At 39.3% G+C, this 25,675-nt stretch overlaps 1 protein-coding gene across 1 annotated transcript in view; it reads right to left on the reverse strand.

Moving 5' to 3' along the window:
- The window catches only part of HEPACAM (hepatic and glial cell adhesion molecule), a 1,477,529-nt gene extending 1,467,160 nt beyond the window's left edge, over window positions 1-10,369 (reverse strand). The window contains exon 1 of the mRNA XM_044081198.1: window positions 10,183-10,369. Within this exon, the coding sequence (XP_043937133.1) occupies window positions 10,183-10,267 (85 nt within the window). The 5' untranslated portion in view covers window positions 10,268-10,369. The remainder of the gene's footprint in view (window positions 1-10,182) is intronic.
- Between the last annotated feature and the right edge of the window lie 15,306 nt (window positions 10,370-25,675).

Below are 25,675 nucleotides of genomic sequence, written 5' to 3' on the forward strand. Positions count from 1 at the left end.
CAAGCCCCTTAGTACAATGCTTTTATCCAAACACGCTTTAAAATGCAGCCACTGTAACTGTAGCCGCTTGAAGCATAAAAAATCTCATGCGGGACATGGGTGTTAAGGCAGCAGCCCTCATCACTGAGGAATTGTCTACCTTTATGTATGTTGATAATCCATTTATCCCTGTTATTCAGGGGTTGCCCAAGATCCACAAGCATCCCACCAACCCCCCTATGAGGCCGATTGTTGCAGGAGGTGGTTGGGTTACAGAACCCTTGTCATTATACATTGAGAAATTTCTGCGTCTTGTGATCAACCTGAATCCAACTGTTTTGAGAGATTCAAAACAGTTTTTAGTAGACTTATATGACTGTATAAAAGGTGTGGAAGATGTTGGCAGTCTGGCCTTCATCACCTTAGATGTACAGTCATTGTTCACCATGATACCAAATTTATTTTATTTTATTTTATTTTATTTTATTTTACATTTGTTAACTGGGCTAGTCTGGCTGGATACATGTTCATTTTCAGCAGAGGCCCGAGAAGAAAAGCTCCACTATCATACTATAAACTTTACAGTTCAAAACAATCAAGAATCAAAAACAATCAAACAATGACAAAAAGCAAACAACAATTGAATATACAGTGTAAAATATGAAAGCAGGTAAAGGAACGGTTATTATGTAGTTTAAAAAAATGCAGAAATGAAGTATGCAAAAAGTGGAAAAGTAGAAGTTGTGTCTGGCACTAATATTAAGGACATAGCCTAGCATAGGAGTAGCCAGTAAGTGAGTAAGAGAAGAGAGGGTGACCAAAAAGAAGTGATAAAAGCATGAGGTAGGAGGGTATAGGAAGTGTGAAAAAAAGAAGCAAGAGAAAGAAAGCAGATGGTCAGAAGGGAAATCAATCAGAAGTTAAGCATAATCAGTGGAATTGGAAGGAGGGGACTGGAGAGGGTATGAACTGGCTGTGCATTACATACAGAAATATCTGAGTATACACAGTGAGTATCCATCCAAACAAGTTGATCTAATCTGCTTCTTTCTAGAAACAGTGTTGAATAACAATGTTTTTATATTTGGGGATGGTATTTACCTACAGAAACATGGCGTAGCTATGGGCACTTCTTGTGCCAATAGCTACGCCAATATGTTTCTTGCACAATGGGAAAATGATTTGTTATTCCCTTTGGAGGAATTTAAGAGGAATGTCATGTTTTACAGGCGTTTCGTGGATGACTTGTTCATCTTGTGGCGAGGGTCTACACTAGAATTTATCAAGTTTTTTGAAGTTATGAATACTTTAACAGACTGCCTCACGTTCACATACCGTTTGTCTTACACCTTTATAGAATATTTGGACATTTATATTGAAAAGTTGGATCAGTGCATGATTAACACAGGAATTTTTCGTAAAACATGTCATAGGAACGCTTATCTTTTTAGATCCAGCATGCATCCTGGATATATTTTTAAGAATCTTGTTAGGGGACAGGGTATGAGAGCCTCCAGGATGAACCCCTCGCTGGCTGGGTTCCAATCAGAGTTGGCTGGCTTGGAGCAGAAATTGTTAGATAGGCGATATACTCGAGAAGAGTTAAATAGACAGTGGGATGACTTGGTTGGTTTGAGAGAGACCAAAGCGAGACCATACTTTGGACCATCTGATGTTATCGAAAGCCCTGAACCTAATAATGGGATTAATTATACTAGGATCCCACTATTTTATACCAGTGATTCGTGGTATGTTACCGAACTCTTCCAGCAACATTGGCCAATCCTTTTAGTTGATGGCGATATTGGCAATATAGTGGGTAGTGAGCCTAGATTCAGGTTCAAAAATCATAAGAACCTGAAAAGACTTTTGTGTACTAACCAAAGAGGTGTGGATAAGATACAGTTTGGTCACACTGAACCATGTAAGTCATGCAATTTTTGTGGTTATATCAATACCATTGAGGTGTTTCACCATCCAGACCTATGTAAAGATTTCTCGTTTAGGGGTATCTATAATTGCATGACCCCCACGTGGTTTGTCTAGCAGAGTGTGGAATTTGCGGGGGCATTTTATGTGGGGAAGACCAATAGGGTATTACGAGATAGGATGAGGGAACATATGTATAACATCAAGAGAGGTTCCCCACATAATGCCCTGTCTAAGCATGTATCTGAATTTGGGGTTCAGCACACATTCAAGTTTAGGGTAATAGAGGCGATCACACCTGGTGTTAGGGAAGGAGATATTCGAACATACACTGAATATAGGGAGACCTGTTGGATCATTATTTTAAGAGCAGATAGAGGGAAGGGCTTGAATGAGAGGGCTTCCATCAAGCCAGTTTTAAAAAGGAGAAGATTGTGTAAATAATGTGCATGTCTCCAAAGTGTTGGTTTTTATTTTGTCTCATTCCATGTCTGGAATAGAGCTGTTATTTTAACAAATATGCATTTTAATATTTATAGAGGAAACACATGGTAGTTTTGCTTGGTATCCCTGACCTATATCTATGTATACAAGTTTTATGCATATGCCTTTAAGGAGTTTTAATTGAATGATTGTCATGAATTTAGTCGATATATATATGTTTATGTTTTCTGTGCAGTTGTTGGTCTGATGAAGCTCCTAAGTGAAAGCGCTTACCAATGTTAATAAATCGTGTTCTATTGTGATATTGCATTTGGACTTTTTGGTATATTATTTCAGCCCTGGTTGCTCCGTTGCCAAGTTTTTGGATTTATCTCAGAGTTATAAATGACCCCAGACAATCGACACAATAAGCAATGCAAAAGAGAAAAATAACAAAGGTTTGTCTCAGTTATAAAAAATTATAAGTAAAGGTGGGCTTATCTAGTCTTGTACACAATGGTGTTGAACCACATCTGGAGAATTAGGACAGAGTTTGTAGGGAGCAGTAGCCCTGATGTCATGAAATTCATGGTAGCACAGCTAAATGAAGCACAAGTAGTAAGACTTGCTACTGAATAGTTTCTAAATTACCTTTTTGGCCCAGAATGTACTTGAAAGGGGTTATTGGACCAGTGTACCAATCTGATCAATAAAAAGAAATAAATAAATGCATGCATAGATAAATAAAAATGAATTATTAAGTTAAATGACTTGGAAAGCAAAGCAGTACAAAGCAGAGAAAAGTAAGCAGTTAATCACAAAACAACATCTTTCAACGGCTGGTGTAAGTACCTAGAATAGTGCCAGCAGCAATACTGCGTTCTCTCACAAAACAAAAATTACTACAGCAACGTCCTAGGTAACCCTAATGCTTGGCAGAAAATAGAAAGAAGGAAGCCAACTATCAGTCTTCATTAAAATAATGTCAGAGATGGAACGGGATCTCATAATAACATCACCATATGCATAAAATAAAATTTAATCCCTGGACATCAGTTACATTATTCTAATGTATTGGAAGAAAATAAGGATGTAATAACAGAAAACAAATTGACCCAAACAGAACTGGTTTTACTTCAGGGAGCCACCGCCTACCTTTCATTCTGAAGTTCTTTACATTGAGATATTTTTTAAGCCAGAGGCATGGTTTATTAGCAAAGTCAGCAGTAGACAAGCACTGGAGTAAAAAAGAATAGTTTACCGAATCCTCAAACTCCAGCAGTTAGGAGCAGTGAGTCTGCCATTAGTAAGTGAGAAAGTCAAAAAAAGTTTTAAAAATTAAAATTTTGTCCATAACAATGAATACTGTGTCAAGTGAAAGCCTCTGAAATTTGGTCATACACAAGTCAGGTGGAATTCAGTGCTGTGACCTGTTCTAATGCTATGCTGTGTCTTGAGGATAAAATGCCAGACTCAGACATGCATGCCTGCATTAAAAGCCTTGTCAAATGCCTTTAACCATTATAGGAAGTAGAGAGACAGGTCTATACAGGGCAAATTTAAGAACTGCAAAAATGTTGAGGGTAATGACACATGCAATGATCCCATCCCAGATTCCAGTAGTGCAGAAGCAATCATTTTTTTTTTAAATCTGTGGACATTTTCCATACTTGTGCAGGTTAAATAGAAGTATCATGACTTCTCTACAGGCAAGCCAATGTAAGTAAAAATAACAGTACAGTTAAGTGCAAAAGTCAGCACTAAGAAATTTGTGTGAACGTTCAAATGGCAAAAGATCAAATGTATTGACAAAATGGTGATAAGATTGATAAATAGTTACTGTCTCTCTCTCTCTCTCTCTCTCCCTGTACCCGGATTTCAGATAACAGTTAAGATTAACATTTAATATAATAAGTCACCTTTTATCCTCTGCCAGAAGGACACAAGTTATCTAGAGGAGCATGTTGTTTCTGTCTGAGTCTTCTTCTTCTTTCGGCTTTTCCCGGTTAGGGGTCGCCACAGTGGATCACCTGTACGCTCATGATTGGCAGTGGAGTTTTATGGTGTTGAGTTGCCAGCCCGGTGCCCAACCTTCCACAGAAGGCACACACATGCACGCACTCACACTTTGGGCCAATTTAGAGTGTCCAATCCACCTATAGCATGACTTTGGGATGTGAGAGGAAACCGGAACACCTGAAGGAAACCCAAGCGACCACAAGGAGGACATGCAGACACCGCACAGAAGGCACCACAGCCGAGGTTCGAACTGAAGAACTTCTTGGGGTGAGGTGGCAACACTAACCGCTGCACTACCATGGCCGCCCATAATAAGAAGATATATGTATGGCTCCCAAATATGTTTCTGTCTGAGTACAGGTTCCTACTCACTTTATCAGCTCTACATTTTGGAGAAAGGTGAACAAGCCATCAGCCTTAGAATCCCTTTTCTTTATTCAGAACACTTATAATCAGAGTCATTATAACTTCTACAGTAATTGGTGGTTGACACACCATCCCGTATGAGTGGAATTGCTCACTGGCACTGAACAAGGAAGATATCACTGGCATTGAACAAGGAGGATATAAATCTTGGAAAGTGCCACATTAGTGTCTGGATCACTTAATATCAGTTCCAAGTTTGCCTTATTGAAGTGCAGTACTCAGCAGTGGGGGAAATGCTGAGTCATCAGCAGGATAGGGGATGACAAGGGCAATTAGCAGACAGCTAGAATAGGACAGGTGAGAAGTTAGCAATAACTACAGGCAACCCTTGTGTGTCACTCGATATAATGTTGGGTATATATTGGTTATTTACAGATATACTTCACCTGATGAGTTTATTCACCACATGGTCGTTAGCATAATCAGGGAGGTTAGCCTCAGAGTTCTCAGTAAGCAACTTTACCTCTTTGGATAATTTATCAAAGTAAAATGCTATTATGCTTGTTTGAAAGAGCTACTGAGACCTCATGTCCCATGTTATGAAGCTGAGGTTGTCAGTAAACGGATACAAGCTGTTCAAATGGGCCAGCTTGAGACCACTGGCAGCACCTCATTCATGTATCTTGTTCCTGTCTTCTGGAATCATTTACCTGTACTAATGGAGGCATGTGATAAGGACTCTTCTTTTAGGAGGTCTCTGATGCCAATCCTTCATGATGGACTACTGCAGGGGTTGTATGGGTATCCGTTCCATCTTTAAAACTTTAAACTGAGTTTTTAGTTAAGGTTTCATTATTTTTTTCTGCCACACTAATTACATGATTTTGTACATATGGGTTTTAATGGGCATTAGGTTTAATAAGTTCAATGCCTTTGATGAATAAATGAATGCATTCATTATAATATAACATCTGACAGCTTGAGAGAACTTGGCGAGTTTTGGGATAGAGATTCTGTGCAAACAGCACAGTACAGTATTATAATGCCCACAACATGTGGTCTGTGCTAGTCAAGGCAGGAGCACTGAATAAGCACTCCACATGGTATATGCCTTTTCATGCTAAGCATGATGTTAGTCTCAGTTCTGCCTCCTGGAGTGGTCACATTTGCTGCAGCAACTCCAATTCCTGACAGTAACAGAGTCAGGATTTAACCAGGTTTCTGGGACTTCTTTGCAGGGCAATTTCAGGATGATTCATCATAAACTATGTTTTAATAACATCAAGATTTCTAACCACTGAACCTATGAATTTAAATGGGAGAAGGGAAATGTTGCACCTATGAATACAAACAGGGTGAGGAGGATAAAGGTAGCACCTATGACTGTAGACAGGGTAAGGGGGATAAAGGTAGCACCTATGAATGTAGACAGGGTAAGGGGGATAAAGGTAGCACCTATGAATGTAGACAGGGTAAGGGGGATAAAGGTAGCACCTATGAATGTAGACAGGGTAAGGGGGATAAAGGTAGCACCTATGAATGTAGACAGGGTAAGGGGGATAAAGGTAGCACCTATGAATGTAGACAGGGTAAGGGGGATAAATGTAGCACCTATAAATGTAGACAGGGTAAGGGGGATAAAGGTAGCACCTATGAATGTAGACAGGGTAAGGGGGATAAATGTAGCACCTATGAATGTAGACAGGGTAAGGGGGATAAAGGTAGCACCTATGAATGTAGACAGGGTAAGGGGGATAAATGTAGCACCTATAAATGTAGACAAGGTAAGGGGGATAAAGGTAGCACCTATGAATGTAGACAGGGTAAAGGGGATAAATGTAGCACCTATGAATGTAGACAGGGTAAGGGGGATAAATGTAGCACCTATAAATGTAGACAGGGTAAGGGGGATAAATGTAGCACCTATAAATGTAGACAGGGTGAGAAGGATAAAGGTAGCACCTATGAATGCAGTTGGGTGGGGGGTGGTAAAGGTAGCACCTATGAATGCAGCTGAGGGGAAGAAAAGGTAGAAGTTTCAGTCCTGCTAATTTCTTAGTTCTCCCCTAAGGTATTGTTCCAGCTCCTCGTGCAGGAAGAATGACTATTACACCTTTTCTATGATGGTGATACACTCATGATAAAACTGCTCTTGATCCCTGTAGTTTCTGCAGCCAAAGGATCTGCACAGCATCCCACTTCCATGAGGCTGAAAGAACCCTTTGTAAGTTTCACCTTTCAAAAAGCTAACTGCTATGGTAAATTTGAAGGTGGATAGTAGACTGTGGACTGAGCCACCTAAGTGGATCTGTACTGGAAATAGCTGGAAGAGAAAGTGACATTAGTGTGACTCAGACTTAAGTGTTAAATGACCTGCCAGTGAGTATACTACAGGGGTTAAGTAGAAATGTGTCATCTTGAGTATGACACCATGTCAGTGACATGCACATCATGAATCCCCCCCCCCCACGCTCACACACAATATGGGTGTGACAAGTCTTTCCATTCTGGCACAAGCATACAGAGTAATGAGATGAGAAGGAAGCCAGGATGTCTGTTAGCCATGATGCTTTGGCCATGTAATAACAGCCAGGCATCAAAGTAATTAGATTTATTACTGGGACAGCAAGGACTCAAACAGCAGACCTTCAGACCATCGTGGACTAGCCTACTCAATGCCACATCTTAGTAACAGAAGGTAAGTTAGGCAGATGAGAAAGGTTAGCAAAGTCTGTGTACAAATAGTTAAGTAGCAGTACCAGTAAGTACTGAAGAAGCATTAATTACTGATCTACTTATTAGTTATAAGAACATGAAGTAGTACGACAGGGCAAACGCCTCCCACATGAAAGGGACATAGCAACACATGAAGACACTTAAAGGTCCTCTCTGAAATTCATATATTAAAACATCAATGGGTCAGCAACATATTGTAAAAGTACAATGAAAAGATGTCTAAAAGACAATAACATAGAAATACCCCTTCTATATTATGTTACTATACCTGAGGCATTGCACCCTTCGTAGGAGTATGTAAAGGTAGTTTTGTGTGTGTGCGCTGGAACTAAACCCCACCACAACCCCACTAAGTCCATATCAGTATTAACAGTTGTCAGGTTTAGCGCAAGTATCATTTGCTTTTTTTTTCAGCCTGTGGTCACTTCAGTAGGACTCTGAAAAAGAAGCTTATAATCACATGAGAAACAGCTTCACCGTCCTGCTGTCAATATGCAATGTAACCGTATGAACCTCCTCTGATGCTGCATTTCTGTACTTATTGTAAGTTAACCTTCCATGCATTATACATTAATGTCAGGATAAACTAATAATCTCTTTTCTTCTCTTACAGTAAGTACATTTCTTAATTACTTGGTAGGCTTACATTTGCCATTTATACAGAAATGTTCATGACAGCACATTACAGTTTCCCAATATGATTCTTAAAGCAGTCATATGAATAATAGCCATGCTCTTACACTTGACCCATGGTGTTACATGTGATCCATAATGAGGAACTCTAATCAGATTCTAGACAACTAAATAACTAAAAACCCAAGATTAGCATGTTCAACAAAAACAGAAGAATGTTCTGTATAAAGGATTAAAAAGCGAAAACAAGTTTCAGTAAGTTACCCTTCTTCTCCCTCTAACAAACACAGTAAGTACTCATTCTTTTAAAGCACAGAGCAGAAATATCTAAAGATACCTGGCTCTGTACATGCACAGCTCCTGGATGATGAATTGCCAGCCCTTACTTTCTCCTGTTCTTTTCAAGTACTATAATCGTATTTATTGGTCCAACATCTCCTCCTTGTCCTCTACCTCTCCCTCTTCTTCCTCCTACCTGTCCTAAAACATTCTGTGTCACCTCTTAATACTGACCTTCCATTTCCTCCTTTTCTCCCCTTCTAACAAGTTCTTTTCTAAATATGATTCATAGCTCATTACATGATGTTGTTGTCTTTCGGCTTTTCCCGGTTAGGGGTCGCCACAGCGGAACTCCGGTCCACTAATGATCGGCAGTAGATTTTTCACGAACGCTGAGGTGCCAGCTCGACGTTCAACCTTCAGCGAAGGCACGCCCCTTTACGTATGTCTTTCGAACGCCCACCCAACCGTGGGGAGGACATGCAGACTCCACACAGAAGGTACTCCCTGCACTCCAGCCGAGAATCGATATTGCTGTTAATTAATTGTACTCCGTTAACATTTTGTATATATGTTATTTACATAAAAACATAACAAGCACAGGTGTACAAGTAATGTCATTTTTCTGCAGCTTTTCTCCCTGGGGCTCAGCTGAAAAGGGATAGCTTTCTGCTGCGTTGGTCTATCCTAGTCAACAAATGCAATAAAGAAATAACCATATATATAGAAAATTAAAGTTTTTTTTAATTAAACAGGAAACTGCATAAAAAACACTGTCTTAGGTATGCATAAGCACCCTCATCCCCCAGAGTCATTTTCAGGTACTTCTATCCTGGTCCTAATTGGTGCTACTCTGAATTCTGACACACATCTCGGGTTATCAAAACAACTGCTTATGTATCCAATTATTTTAACACCAGGCATTTCATCTGAAAGCACATCCACAAACATACTGCTGTTTTAACAAAATAAAGCTTCCTTACTTTCTTTATCATCATTCATTCAGTCTGAAAAAATGCTTACATGAGTGTAGTAACATATCTGGAGAAGGAAAACATGCTACAATCTTTTGTGTGTATGTAGCATATGCAGCAAAACACCTATAATACTTGAAATATGGCACCAACCATGTAATCAGTTTGTTAATGCTTGAGAGTTGATGCTTATTGAAATACACTTTTAAACTAGAAATTACGTCTTCAGGCTCGAAATATTCTACTAATTGTTGCAGCTATTAAGTGTTTATAATTATTAATTGTGTGTGTGTGTGTGTGTGTGCGTGTGTGTGTGTGTATGTGTGTGTGTCAAAGACAGAGAGTGCGACATGCATTTGCATACGTGTATAGTTGCACATAGTATCTTTTTAGACTTTTAAATGCATTTGTTATTTTATTCAATCTCCTTGCACTGCCTTTATCACTGTGGTTTATATAAATTCTGCTGTTTCACTATTCCAAGCTTACACAAAAATATGCATTTACTCAAATAATTCCAAATGGCAATAAAGCATGGGTTGAACAAGATATTTTAAAATGCCAGCACAAACTGGAATTAAGATTCTTCTCCTTAACATTAACTGATATGCAACTTTTATCTTGGCGATTGAGTTTCTAATGTAACAATTACAAAAAAGGAAAAGCAGGTAACACAGAGCAGAGGCAGTCCAAATGCAATATACTTTTCCTACCCTCCTGTAAAATTCAAACTTAGAATGGTGCAAATTCCAGCAGCCAGAGCACAGAGATTAGGGTCATAATACACACTAAGAGAACAACAGACCTCCCGCTTAACAAATATTTCTACAACCAGCAGTCTTACCTGTCTGCAACAATAGAAGGCAAAGTAAATGAAGAACAGTGAAGATCTCAGGAGCCTGTGTGCTGTCCTTCCTTTCTGCCTTCATGTTGTGTTTAACTTTGGGATCTGTCTAGCACATAATTAGCATAACTTGTCCACTCCAGGCACGTCCCTTAGTACTGCTAGGACTTTGTCAACTAGTACTGAGCTCTGCCAATTTTCTCTTTCAATACACAGAGCTCTGTGTGTTCTCTCTTTTTGTTTCATGCCAGAATCATTATTTTCCAGTTTTAGGGGCCCTATTGGCTTCATCTTTGAAGGAAAAATGCAGTTTAACCATCCAGTCCGTGGTCACTTTTCATTTCAGTGATTCATTGAACTTGTTACTTCTGAATACTTTTGATAGTATTTTGCAGCATTTCATATTATACACAATTCAGCCACCCCCAGCCACCTACAAGCTCTGTTATGTAACACAAACAGTAGACGTCTGTATCTATTTCTGCCAATACAGCTAAGATTTCCTAGTCTCAGTACCACTTCTGTAACTTGTCAAGGTAGCCAGCAAAACCTCTTCAAAACTTCAGTGCAAAATTTCAAAGAAAGATCCTTCCCACCACGAATGGCTGTGTAGTAAAACAAATGACTTTCAATAGCTGAGCCAATAATATCAACAATTATACACTGCCTACACTAACTATGCTAACACAGGTCTTCAGACAGGGTTCGGTATAGCCATCGCTTTCACTGTACAACTCTAAAATGTCTGCATGAAGCAAGATGAGCACAGCTGAGCAAACCTTTCTGAGACTGATGTCATGTGTTCTCAGTTTGAACAAAGCTAAAGGATTAGATATAATAAAATATATTCTGACCATATATGCTTTTATTATTCGGGCTCAAAAGAGCAGGTGTGCTATTTAAAATGGTATACAGTGATTCTGTTAGCGAGGTAAAGTGCCCATCCACTATTTCAAGATCAGGGCAGAAATGATTTGTTGGACTGTTGGCCGCAAAGGTTTAAACCTCCTTCTCCCAAGCAGTAATTCATTCCTCAGTTACCTACATTTTCTAGTTCAGGGTCACAGGGAAGCCAGATCTTATCCCTGAGTGGGTGCAAGGTAAAAGAGCAATCAATGCTAGATAAAATGCTTGTCAGCTGAAAGTTGCTATACTCTGCCACACAGCACATACACCAAAAGGTAATCTGAAGGATCACCAATTCAACTAAGATATGTCTTTGAAAGTGGAAGGAATCCAGACCACACATCAAAAACCTATGAGAACAGATGGAGCATATACAGACTTCACAAAGAAGGCAGACCAGCTGAAGAATGAAGTGGAGAACCAAACTCTCTAATATTTAAGTCAGGCAAAAAATATCAAACCTTACAAAATCAGTTTGCTATAAACAAAAAGTCTCAGAACAACATACCTTATAAAGCATGGGGTTTCATCCTCAATTTCATTTTACATAATAATTATCTTCTGTGAATAGTTCATAATTCAAGCATGTAACTAGCTATAGGCTATTTTACTAATATCAGGCTCACCTAAAGGAGAGAGGAATGTGAACTTCTGAATTCCAATGCAGGTCACTAGAATGAAGGAGAATGTAGGGGTGTGGAGTAACGCGGCCCCCAACACACAAACACACACACACACACACACACACGCACACACACACACACACACACACACACACACACACACACACACACACACACACACACACACACACACACACACAAAGAGTTCCGAAACACATAGTTTGAATACAATTTCTTATTTCCAGATTCATGCAAAGCAACATTTGAATGGATGTCTTTAACAAGACTTACCTTTGTTTAAATGTATCAAGAAACAAGTTCCAGGATGCTTTGCCATTCCAAGTTAATCAGCTTTGTGTTCTGAACTGTGCAATTTCATTCTCTTTGGGAATAGAAAAGGAACCTCATTTGTTTTCTTAACTCATAACAGTTAACCCCCATGTCTGGCAGTTTAGCAAAGAAGCTTCAGTCAATGAGCTGTTAATGAACTTCACCTTGTAGTCCTGAGTTTGATTCTCTCAGAATTCACTGCTGTGTGCTTTGGAGCAAGTCACTCAGCCAGATAGAACTGGGTAATCCCAGAAAACAGACATTAAAGGCTTTACCAGGGTACAGAAAATAAATGGAAATTTAGTGTTTGAACCCTTAAAATCCATGATTTCAGATAGGTTTAACAGTATATCTGTCAATTGTTTTGCTCTATTAACTAAAGAGAAAATAAACACTAACAGTACAAATGCACACATGAATGAAATGAAATGACTAGCACATTAGACTGTCTACCTGCTCATGTAAGTCTGTGTTTTACCAGATTAAATCTTAAGGATGCCCAGTATAATGAAAATAACCTTCTGGTTAAAAGTCCATAACTTGCTGCAGAAAAGCAGAAGGTAGCCATGATTTACAGAACACCGTCCAGAACAAACACACAAGTCAAAAGCACTTCATGCAGCTATAAAATGCAGATTCTTATATAATTTAATAAAAAAAAACTTGTTCACCTGGAGGGCAACCTTTTCATCTTATAAATCTTAACGCCTCCTACTGTTCCTATTTCATTTTGGTAAATCACCTCATGCAGATGATGAAAACAAATTATGCCATGTGAATAAGGGTGCATACAGCACAGCCAGGATGTGATCACACCTTAAAATGTTTCAGGGCATTCAAACTGTTGTGGAATATTACAAGGAAAAGCTAGGTTTTGAGAGAAGGAGACATATTATCCTTTACTGAATGTGAAAGTTTGCCCCTATAAGTTGACCTATATTATTCTCTGACCTCTGAAGTTCAACCTGGGTTCTGTGAGACACAGGGCTGGCTGACCAGGACTAGAACACCAGTACAGCAGAAAACAACTAACTACTATGCAAATTCTAAACTGCAGAATTACCTGGACTATGTGATGAGTGGAGCAATCACCTTCCCCCTAGATGCAGTGCCCACAGAGTTGATGGGCAATCACCTTCCCCCCAAGGTGCAGTGACCTCAGAGTTGATCGTATTATGTAAGTGGTGCAGGAGGTAAACCCTGCGATTGTGTGTGAATGTGATTTGGAGCTATTTTCATATGCTGATAAACTCATATGAGAAAGCATTTAATATATTAAGAAAAAGGGAGAAGTCTAAAAAAGCAGTGCATGATTTTTATTTCACATAGGTGTACTGGACTCAGCTATGCCCTTATTATAGGAGTAAAGTTAGTACACAGAGATAAAGAGAAATCACATCTAATAAAACAGGATTTTATAATACATGTAATAAACAACATATGCTTGTCAGATGCATCATCATACATCAGTTAAGTAAACCAGAATAATAATAATAAACAGATAAGTCTTCACCATACAATCACAGCTTTACCGGTACCTAATAGTGGTAAATGAATTACTGCTGCCAGTGCAGAGACTGAATGACCATATTTATATCATGCCCATTTACTAGCATTTGTTTACCAGGATAGTCCAGCTGAGCAGTGCCCTTTGTCAGCAGAGACCCAGGGAGAAAAGTTCCATTATACGGACATCATAGACATCATTTGCAATGTTTCACTCATGAGCAAAAGATCACCTGTTCAAACATCATTGGCATCAGTTACATAATTTACCCACAGTTTTGATTAAATATCACAGTTACATGGTTGTAAGGTTGTGTGCGAATAAAATAGTTTAGGATAAAGAGTTAGAGCAGCCCAGAGAAAAGAAGGGGGGAGGCAAAAGGAAGATAAAGGAGATGAGATGATACAGGAGGGTATAGCTGTGATAAAAGTACATTTTTTTTTTCAAGCAGAAAGTTAACTAATCCTTCCATCTGCTTGAAAAAGTAGTTAAATTAAATGCAGTTCTAATACATATGAAGAGGGTGCCATGCCATAAGCCCATAGCTACAGAAGGTTTTAGAACAAGATTTTGGAGTCTAATATAGTAAAGACAGTGAGGAGGACTGAAACAGTATAATGACTGCCTGGGTCTTTAGGATTGTGAGACTGCGCTGTAATCATTTAAACATGTACAAACTATCAGACAAATAAATATCCTCCCTCAGCATGAATTAAGGAGTCGTGAGTTTTCATGTGAGTTATCAAAATCTGACAGACTTTAATTAGTGTAATCTGAGGGTGGAGTATAGCAATTTCTGGCAACATTACTATTGATAACTGGAAGGCATGTTCCAGAGAATGAATTAATACTCATTTTCAGATAGTTACTTTAGAATCATCTGTGACACTGTTCCCATTTTATTAACAGGTACATGTTAGACTGCTTACATGGTCTGCAACACTCTGAATGCCAGAAAATGGCAGATTAGGCTACAGCCATAGTCACAGATATAAACTCAGGTACAATTTCTACAGTTCACTAGCTTGATGAAGTTGTTAACTAAAGCAAAGCCTCTTCTAAGTAACAAAAACTTTACTTGTGTGCAATTTACACATACATCTCTTATACTGTATCAGTTTTGTATCTCAGTAAGGTCTTAGAATATATGATGAAGGGATTCACTTTAGAAGCTCGAATTCCCAAAAACCCAAACTTCATATGGTCGAGACCATAAGTTCGATTTTCGAAAACTCAAACTCTTAAAGTGAAATATAAAAAAAAAAAAAAAAAAAGTAAAACATCGCTTTTGCAGGGGGGCTGTGCCCCCCCTACTTAAATATACCAACTCCGAGATCGCGCTACAGTGGGGAAAAGGAAAATCTCCCATGTTGTGCTATATGCGGAAGCGCAAAACGGGAGATTTCCCATTTTCTGTCAACATCGCAAAAAAAATGAAAACATTACTTACACACAGAGCATACAGGGGTCCTTGCCTCTGTGTGTAAGTAATGTTTTAAGGTAACTAAAGTGTTATTTTTTAACATTTCACACATTCGAGTTACTAAATGCTCGAGCATATGGTCTTGACCATATGCAATTCGAGCTTTCAGTAATTCGAGCATGTAAAGTGCTCCATGATGAAATCATGTGAAGTGTCACCATAGAATGCTATTATCAGGTTATCAGTGTACAAAGATATATGAGTACTTGGAAGGCAAATAGAGAGAGAGATGTTAGTGAACAGAAAAGGAGAATACCATGTTATTCATAGTTAGCATTTGCATTGTTTTACCTAGTTTTAATTATACCCTGTGCAATTTGCACTGAAAGAAGTTTTGTTTAGATAGCTTACAAACAATACAGGGGGATATAGGTTTATTCAATATATATTTAGCTCTGCTGGGAGCTAGTAAAAAGGAACACAGCTGAAGCATTTAATTATTTTATTTATTTATTTTACATTTGTTGACAGGGATAGTCCGACTGGATTCATGTCCATTTTCAGCGGAGGCCCGGGGAGAAAAGCCCCAAGGTAAGCAGATAAGATTACTTAATACAATGTATACACTGGTAACATACTTAACAAGTTATACGATTCCAAGGTTTGAGAAAACCCCGGGTGTAAGTCTGGGATATGTAACACGACTAAGCTAAATTACAATTTTTTAACACCATACTAGAAGAGAGTTAGTCAGGTTACATTGACATAGCCAGTTTAGTTTCAAATATTGTTTGAGACTTTTCTTAAATTGACTCAGGGTGCTAAATAGGGTAATATCAGCTGGGAGTAAGTTCCAGGTTCTACCTAAAGAGTTGGCAAACAGAGTCACCGGCTGAGTTATTAGTTTTGATAGTCTGAACAAGCAATCTATTGGAAGATCGAAGAAGTCTAGGATTATTATAGGAGGTAATAATGTTTTTAAGTGCAGGAGTATTGTCCGGATTGTAAAGGACTTTATATGCCATAATCAGTTGGTTATACTGGATCAAACTGGGCAGTTCTAGCCACCGAAGCTCATTTAGATTGATACAGTGGTCTGCTCTAAAAGGCAGACCAGTGGCAAATCTGGCAATGTGGTTGTAGCTGGTAGAAAGTTTGTTAAGAACAGACTTGTTTAAGTTAGTGAGTAAAGGGGATGCATAGAGAAGAGTTGAGAGTAGGTGAGAGTGTACAATGGCAATTTTAGCCAGTGGGGTTAGGAAGGCTTTAATCCTGAAAAGTGACCCTAGTTTTTTATTGATGGTTTTGATAGTTTGATTAACATGCAGGTTAAATTTAAGATTATTATCTATGATAACACCTAGTAGTTTTGTAGAGGTGTCTGGGACGATTATAGTGCCATTATTGGATTTTATGATAAAGGTAAATGCAGCGGACCTATGAGTTGGTAGGAAAAATAGCAGCTTTGTTTTTTTTTTGGAATTTAAGATCAGACGATGACAAGAAAGCCAGTTTTCTACTATGTTGAAAGTATTCTGGGTAGATGACCATAGATCTGCCTGAGATGTGACTGAGCAGATCAGGGTGGAGTCATCTGAGTATAGAATACAGCTGACTTTTGGGATGACAGTATAAAGGTCATTGATGAAAATGGAGAACAGAAGGGGCCCTAGTATAGAACCCTGGGGAACACCAAGGGAGTTGGGTAGGAGGTTAAATAGTTTGTTTTGCTAAAGGACAGCCTGCTATCTGCCACTCAGATAAATAATCAATGAAGGTCACACTGGTAAGGCCATCTCCATCTATTTACTTTTAGATGCTGCTGCTGGGTGTAAATAATCACATGGTGGTAGAATGACCATTCTGAAAGTCATGTTGGTTTTTCATTGTATATAAATGATAGGGATCTATATAAATTACATAACAGCACAATTTTTCATTTATATTTATTACAGAGCATCATGCTACAGGTATTTACAGATCTATTTTCAACATACACATGCTGATCGATGGTTCCAAGTCCCAATCTTTCCATTTCTGACAATATTTTCTCTAAGATAATATTCTCCATTATTTTTGCACAACATGAGAGTAGTTTATTGGCCGTCTGGGCACTTTTTCCATCCCTTTCAACTTTCTGGTTTGAAAGCCCACGTTTGCGCTTGTTTCCTGCCTTTCCTGTAACTAGTCTAGTTCAGATACAGATTTGCTGTATCCAGGACTGTTTGTAAGCTTCTGAGCCCCCACAAGCCTTTCTGTGTTGAAGGGATGCCTTCTAGCTTATCAGTGGGAGTGGTAAGAACTAGGTAGCCTATCTATCACAAGAGGAGTGGTTTCTGGCCCAGAAATTGTAGTTTATTGGCCGTTTGGGCAGTTTTTCCATCCCTTTCAACTTTCTGGTTTAAAATCCTGCATTTGCATGGGTTTGTGCTTGTTTAAGCACCGCTCAGCGACACTGAGCTGAGGTAAACTATTACTGGTGCCAGAAAGTCTGCTCTTCACTTTTTCCCTTAGATCTTGCTAGTTCTTTCTCTCTTGCACTTCATATAGCCTAATCACTTTGTACTTCAACAGGTTTTTGTAGCAATTGTTGTAGCACACCTATTTGCCATCAGCACTAGTTGTTCTTCATGGAAATAGCTCCATTACTTAGTAGTTATGACCACCCCTCCTGGCATGATTAAAGGGCAGTTTCCTGTGCTTTCTCCTATTAACCTGGTGCACTTGGGCATTCTGAGACAGTGTGGCAACTGCCTTGTGTACATAGAAAACCCTTCCTCTTATCTGCTATCACTCAGACTTATGAGAGATGCACTTATATCACCAAATTGGAAGTTATGCACTCTCCAGCCAAGACTGGACTAGCTGGTCAAGAGGAGGTGGTCAACACCCATGCCACACCACATGGAACACATAGCCCTCCAGAACACCCACTATCACAGCCCCCACATAAAAACACAAACCACACACCCACCTTCACAGAGGCTCTCAATAGAAATTTACCCAAATAGCACAGATTTCCAAGACAGAAATGCATTTGACCACCATAACACACCACAAACCACAGGACACATAGCTCATCTGCACAGTGTGCCCCTCAACCTAAGCCTCTAAGGCTAAACACCTTGCCCAATACACTAATCATAGGTGACTCAATAATGAGGCACACAGATGTCCCACTCACTAGGTTGAATAAAGAGAAGATAACAGTCATCTGTCTATCAGGTGCCAGAATCTGACACAGAACACACACACTCAGGTCACTCCACAACAAGTACAAGTATGACTCTGTCATTGTCCATGTGGGTGTGAATGACTTGAGATGCACCTCCCTGGACTACATGAAAAGAGATATGGTGGAGCTCTTAGATTATGTGGCCCAGGCAAGTATGACACTAGCTGTGAGCAGTATCCTACCATCACCCAGAATGATACCGCAGTACAAACAAAAAATTATCGACTTTAACAATTGGCTATGTTTCTGGTGTCATTCTAAAGGGATCCAGTATCTGTCGGCTTGGGATGACATGACTAATAGATCTTGATGCTTTGCCAAAGATGGCTTCCATCTGTCACCCCTGGGTTTCCGGGTACTGGCTAAGGCTTTTGCCATCCCTATAGTGCCTTTTATAGGCAGTATTTGAAAGACCAAATTACCACCATAATAGCTATAAATAAATGCAATCTGAGGGTCATGCTGCTCAATGCTAGAAGTCTAAATCTCAAGATTCACTCACTCAAAGCACTCCTCAAATTGGAGAACATCGGCATTTGTGCTGTAATGGAGACCTGGTTTAAAGCAGCAGAAAACACCACTGCACTACCAGGCTATAACTCATTCCACACCTTTCGGCCCCAAAACATGGACTGAAGCTCCAAAGGCGGTGGTGTCTCCATATTAATAAAGGATATGCACACCTCCAGAATAGTAGCCCAGCATAATCCATCTGAGATACTTCAGGTACAACTAACATTGGGTAAGATGGCAATACAGGTCATAGCCTGCTATAGGTCCCCAACCATGTCCCTAGGCTCTCACTCCACATTCCTAAGCACCCTGGAATCTATCAAGGTCCAGCCAAACACTCTCTTACTAGGAGACTTCAACTACCCCTCCATCAACTGGTAAAACTACTCAAGCACCAATACACTGGCCCAACGCTTCCTGGAATTCATCAGTTCCAATGCCCTGGACCAGCTCATTCTGACCGCTACTAGAGGAAGCAAATCCTTGACCTGGTTATTACTAACATGGGTGACTGTTGCTCTACACCAATAGTCAATCCCTCCCTGGTCAGATCTGACCATAAACTAATCACCATGAAAATCCACATCTCACCCCCCCCCCCCCACAAAGGTAACCACCTTGAAAAACATCTCCAAAGCTGACTTTGGGCTCCTAAAAACAGAGGTGGCTAACTTCACGGCACCCATGCCAATGGAAAATAGCTGCATGACTGCCGAATCATACACCAATGTACTGTACAAGCATGTACATAAATGCATGGAACTAGCAATACCCAACAGAACCAAGATGCTCTCCTCCAAAAAAAGGAAGCCAATCTGGTGGTCCCTTGCCATTAATAAACTCTACAACAGATGGAAGTTGTAACAGATGGAACAGCCTACTGTTGCAGAAAAAGTCCAAGGACTGGAAAAATGCCCTTATTAGCCTCAACAAAAAGTTGAGATCCCTCATCAAATCCTCTAAATCCAGCTATGAAGGCAGAATTGCAGCAGACATAAAAAATCACAAAGCCTTCTATAGCTATATCAAGAATTTCCACGGCAATACTCAGATGTGCTCTGAGTTACTGCAAAATGATACCTCCTATACTGAGCCAACAGATATTGCCAACATACTGGCTGACAGATTCAGTGCCAGCTTTACCCCCTCTACCCCTAAAGGACCAATACCAATCCCTGAAGAATGCCAGGGCCCAGCATTACTGCAACACAGGTTAAAGCTGCATTGTCCAAGGCCAAGAATACCTCTTCCATGGGATCTGATAATATCCCTGGCAGTGTTCTACATGAACTACAAAGTGAACTGGCACCACATCTGTGTGCCCTGTTCAGTCTCAGCCTCACCTCAGGCTTTGTCCCTACTGAATGGAGCATTGCTACAGTCATCCCTCTCCATAATGGGGGAGCAACTACAGACCCTGGGAATTACCGCCCATTAGCTTGATGAGTTTGATATGTAAAGCTATGGAGCGCATCACCATGGACCTGATTAACAAAGATATAGGAAATCTCCAAACTCTAGACCTCGTGCAATTTGGCTTTGTGAAAGGGAGATCATGCCTGGTCAACCTGGTTGACTTCTTTGAGGCAATCACCAGGGCTGTGGATGAAGGTAAGGCAGTGCATACAGCCTACCTCAGTCTGGCCAAGGCCTTTGATACCATTCCTCACTCAGGAATTATTGATAAACTCACTAAACTAGGCATCAGCCCCTATCCTCACTCACAAATTATTGATAAACTCACCAAACTAGGCATCAACCCCTATATCACTAGGTGGGTTGCAAACTGACTCACAGATAGAACACACATTATAAAAGTAGCAGACTCCAAGTCAGACTGCAGACCAGTCATGAGTGGAGTCCCACAGGGATTGGTCCTGGGTCCTCTCCTGTTCAGCATCCAGTTCTCAGAAGTCCAGGACAGCACAAAGGGACACTGGCTAACCAAGTTCACAGACAAATGCAAGCTGGGAGCCATTATTAACCCCCCAAGTGATGCAGACATCCTACAGAAAGGCCTAACGGAGACCGTGGTGTCAAAACCATGGCCTTAAGCTTAACACCAAAAATGTGTCATCATTCCCTTTGGTAAAAACTCAGTTCCCACTAATTACCACATCGATGGGAGCCCACTGAACACTAAAGGCATTATAAGAGATCTGGGGACGCAGGTTGACAGCAACCTCTCCTTCAACCACCACATTGCCACTGTGGTCAGAAAGTTCTTCTATATGGCACATCTCATTACCAAGGGTTTTGCATCCAGGAAGAAAGAGGTCATTGTCTCTCTCTACTCTTCTCTCATTACATCAATCATCGAGTATAATGCCCCATTTGGCATGTACCTCACTAGACACCTGCAACAGCTGGAGAGGCAACAGAAGTATCTCACGAAGAGGATCCTAGGCATTAAACACATGTCCTACACGGGCAGACTCAAAAGACTCCAGTTATTCTCTGTCTCATATCACCTACGTAGAGGCGATCTCTGCTTGACTTACAAAGCCATGTCTGACCCAGCTCTGTTAGAAATGCTACATCTAAGGAAATCTCAATCCTTTCGCACCACATGCTCCAGAGACCTCAACATCATTACCACAATCAACAGAACATGCTGGAGGGACAGGTTCCTCAACCAGAGACTGCACATGCTCTGGAATAGAATTCCCATTCATGTCAAGCAGAGCAGAGCACCTTGCTGTCCCTCTTCAAAAGAAATCTTGATGAGTGGATGGGCAATAGAAAGTTCACCCTGGGGATCACTCCAGTGGCTCTACTTGATAGAGGCACTGGGAACTAACATCGGGTGGCACGATGCCAGGGTAGTCCTATGGGCTAGGCTTGTAAAGGCTCCAGGGCCATTAGCCTAGTACACACCTATGAACCTATGAAAGTAGACTTTTGGGTCTATTAAAACACATTTAACAAGTGTACACCTCCAGCCTCAAAGAACCTCCCCAATATTTTCATATAGATTTTCTTCATTTTTGTTTTCCTGATCTTGTTTCGAACCATGTTTCAGTTTGTTTATTTCCATTTTTAAAGTTTATTGTTTGCCCTCATCTGCATTGTTTATATTTTAATTCTAGCTCTTCTTAGTTAAGTATATTTTTCTTATGGAAATTTATCCTCTTGACTTTGTGTGCCTATAGCCTGATGTTAAACACTTATTGTTTTGCATTCAAACAATTTCCCTTTGCAGAAGGCATGTTGTATGTTTTGAAACTTTCAACCAAATGCATCACTCTAATTAGTTTTACATCGTGATTGTTTTGTTTCCATGTAGTTTGTTATTAATGTTCTTAGATTTCAGTTTGCCAGTAGTTTAACCTTTATAACACCACGATCACTGCACATCAAAGATGGTAAAACTTGACACGAAGCAGCTATCCACAGCCTTAGGCACAAACAATATCCAATATGTTCAGTTTCCTGATGCGTATGTTTACAATCTGCAATACTTTTTGTTCCAGAAGATATGTTGTATATATGTCCCTTATTAATGTTGTGGAAGCATTAAACAGAAACGCATTAGGATAACATTGAAATGACCTAGAATTTATGATTTTCCTAGCTTTGTTTCATTCAAGAAATGTATACATTCCACGTGGTCATCAGTACCTAACTTTGGTTGTCTATACACACCAACCATTGTAATTGTAGGCTTTATTGTCACAGTTACACAAGCTATAGTATTAAAGTTATTATCAATGATTCAATAATCACAGGTCCCATAACAATCTTTAATTCCTACATAGCACCCCCACCAGATTTTTTGGTTAGCTAGTGTGTTACAGAAAAAAGCATTATCCTGGGCTCAGCCTGAAATTGGTCAATATATGCACTTCCACGGTAAACATACAAACAAACAAAAAAACAAACATACATAAATAAATACCTTGACAGAACTGATTTCCAATCATTGATCTTTAACCGCATTCCACAAACAATAACAGCAGCATAATTTGATTTATCTGTGCTTGTGGTTAATGCTAGGAGGATTAATAATAACGTTTTATTTGTTGTTGGAAAATTTGCTGTATTCACATAAGACTGATATCTGTGAAATGTTAAATTTCTGAGATAGCTAAAATACTTTTGTTTTATTCGAATATTGCAATATACATTCTGCAAAACTTCTCTTCCCTTGTCTTGACAAATTGACTCCATCCTGTCTAAATTCATGTGCCCAAAATTAGACTTTGATGTTATACAAAGTTCCAATTTTTAAAATGTGCCATTTTTTCATGTAGGTATTTAACTAAAAATATTTTCATTCACACTGATGTGGCTGTCCTTTCTATATGTGATTTGTGAATGTTATGTCTTAACACCTAGACAAGCTATGGTATCTAATGGCTGCACATTACCTACTAACAGTGAGTCCTAAAAGATGAGATCATTTTAACCAATATGAAAAAAATAGCTTATTTTAAAACTGTCTCGCTATGTTAAACCCATTTAACATAGCGAAACAGTAAAAAAAGCAACGGAGATCTTGCTTTCTCCATTGCTTTTTTTTTTAAAACCTATCTCACTATGTTAAATGGGTTTACCATAGCGAGACAGCTTTAAAATAAGCAACATAGATCTATTTTTAAAGCTGTCTCGCTATGTTAAACCCATTTAACATAGCGAGACAGTGTTTTAAAAGTAGAGTTATACTAATGGAAAAAAGTCCGGGCGACCGGACCTTTTTCCATTAGTATAACTCGATTTACAATGTGCATGCTGGCCAATCAGCGTGCATGTTTTGGGGGGGTCATGGTATAATATAGCTTTTAACATGTGAAGTACAAGTCTCAACTGTCATTGTGTTACAGTTATAAGTACACCACAGCAGTTAGTTCACTAGACAAAAATACTTATGTCTCAGTAAACAGTCCCTATTTTGGCAAGTTTGTCCTACAAAAAGACTTAAACACTAGATGATGCATAAAACATATTCTCTTCCTAAAACATCTAAATAATATATGAGTTCACAACTCATTTCTACATGTGTGTTTTATTTTGTAAAAAAGTGAAGTCTTTGTTTTTCACCACTGGTTATGGGCATGGTTTATCCTGAAAACTCTCACATTTCCATAAGAAATGCTCCACTTTGAACATACAAAAAATGTTGACCCTTGTGAGGTATATTGGAATGGACTGCCATTTGGCAGAGAATGGCATGTTGCAACTGACTGGTAATGGCTTTTTATTGTCATTGTGCTACCAAAGGTGTCCAGCTAGGTTTTGTTTTAGACACCATTTACTGAACATGTATTTATTTAATGTCACTGAAGATAAATCCCTGTTTTTTCATTTGTATTTATTTTCATACAAGGATGACATTAAACTAATCTTTGGCCAGAAAGATACTATCCATCTTCAGTGTAGTCTAAATAAGATACATTAATGGGGGAATAAACATATCTTTGAATGTTACTAAAATTAAGCTCATATCATTTGGCAGAAGGTTGATTCAATCCAACTAATCCACAGCTTTGTAAGTGATAAAGAAGATGAACTGCTACAAAGATCAGGGGAAAAGAAACAGACGACAAATGAAGTCTTCACCAAAAATAATATTTGTGGAATGAAAACTATAAAACTGAATATTTACGTATGTATGTATGTATCTGTGTACATATGTATGCATTTATTTATTTATTATAATCAAGCTGCCCAAAGAATTTATTTGGAATATAGTGTTATACAGATACAGACCCCTCCCACCCACAGCATGGATCCCTGGCATGTGTCACAGTAGGCCGGGTCCTGGTCCCACTAATCATCAGAAAATAGTCATGCCCATTTGACAACAGTAGTCAACAGCACCAAATCACCTAGAGCCATATTTTACACTGCTGAGTGGCTAGTCTTGACATGATGCACAATATGTAATCTGTGCTCTTCTAACTTCAGGATACTGTGCACCACATTTGATGCCGAAAGAGGTTGGTCTATACAACTCTTCCCTGCTATAGTCACCATCTAGGATCTGTGCTGCTGCCCACAACTCCATTCATGGGCGAGTCTGAGGTGGAAACACCCAGCATGTTTTCAGAAGTGGGAGGAACCCACGGAGACACAAGATTAGCATGCAAACTCCATACAGGCATTTTCCGGAGGTCAGGATCAACCATTGTACCTTGTCCACAGGAAAAGAAGACCTTAACAGTTCTGTCAACTGTAACAAAAGGAGTTATGTAATAACATTTAAGCCACTTCAAGTAATGGAATTATTCTTATTCTAGGGACTTTAATCTTAATTTCCTAGGCCCCATTTGCCAGAGATATGTCATAACCCTTAGCCAGCCAAGACCTCATCCAGCTTATTACTGAACCAAGTCGACTCAATCTATATTTTAAGATCAAACCTCTGCTTACCGTGCTTATCAACAACTGCCTTTCTCTAACCAAAACTAAGTTGCAGTTTGATTATCACATGTGGTAATTGGCTAATCTTAAAAATGGCCCACAAGGGCAATTAGCCCAGTACTAATCTATGAACCTATGAAAAAGTCTTCCACACATCCTTAGCAATGACTGCCCCCTCTCCTTCAAAATCAACATTCTTTATATTAGAATCATGCCTAAACTTATTACTGTCACACTAAAATCTGCTACCAGCATTGAGAAACTGAAATGACACCTCTTCACATAGAGTCATCTAGAATACTCCCCACTCAGGACCCCAACAATGCCACTTTGACACCAACACAATATTTGCTCCATACCTATGACAAATTCTTCCCCTTTACCAAAAGGCTTCCTGAAAATATTGAACGCAACTGCACAACCTCAGAGTTTAAACAACTCATGTAGTTACAAGATGAATCATGATATAAATGGAAATTTAACCCCATCCCAGAAAATTGCAACCATTTCATCACCCTATGAAATCAATGCATAAGAAGATACAAGTCCAACTACCTTTAAGCTAGTCAACTCTCTCTTTTAAGATCATCTTA

Source organism: Protopterus annectens, chromosome 8.part0 (genome assembly GCF_019279795.1).
Source record: "Protopterus annectens isolate FY-2018-M chromosome 8.part0, PAN1.0, whole genome shotgun sequence".
In the NCBI taxonomy this organism is placed as follows: Eukaryota; Metazoa; Chordata; order Ceratodontiformes; family Protopteridae; genus Protopterus; species Protopterus annectens.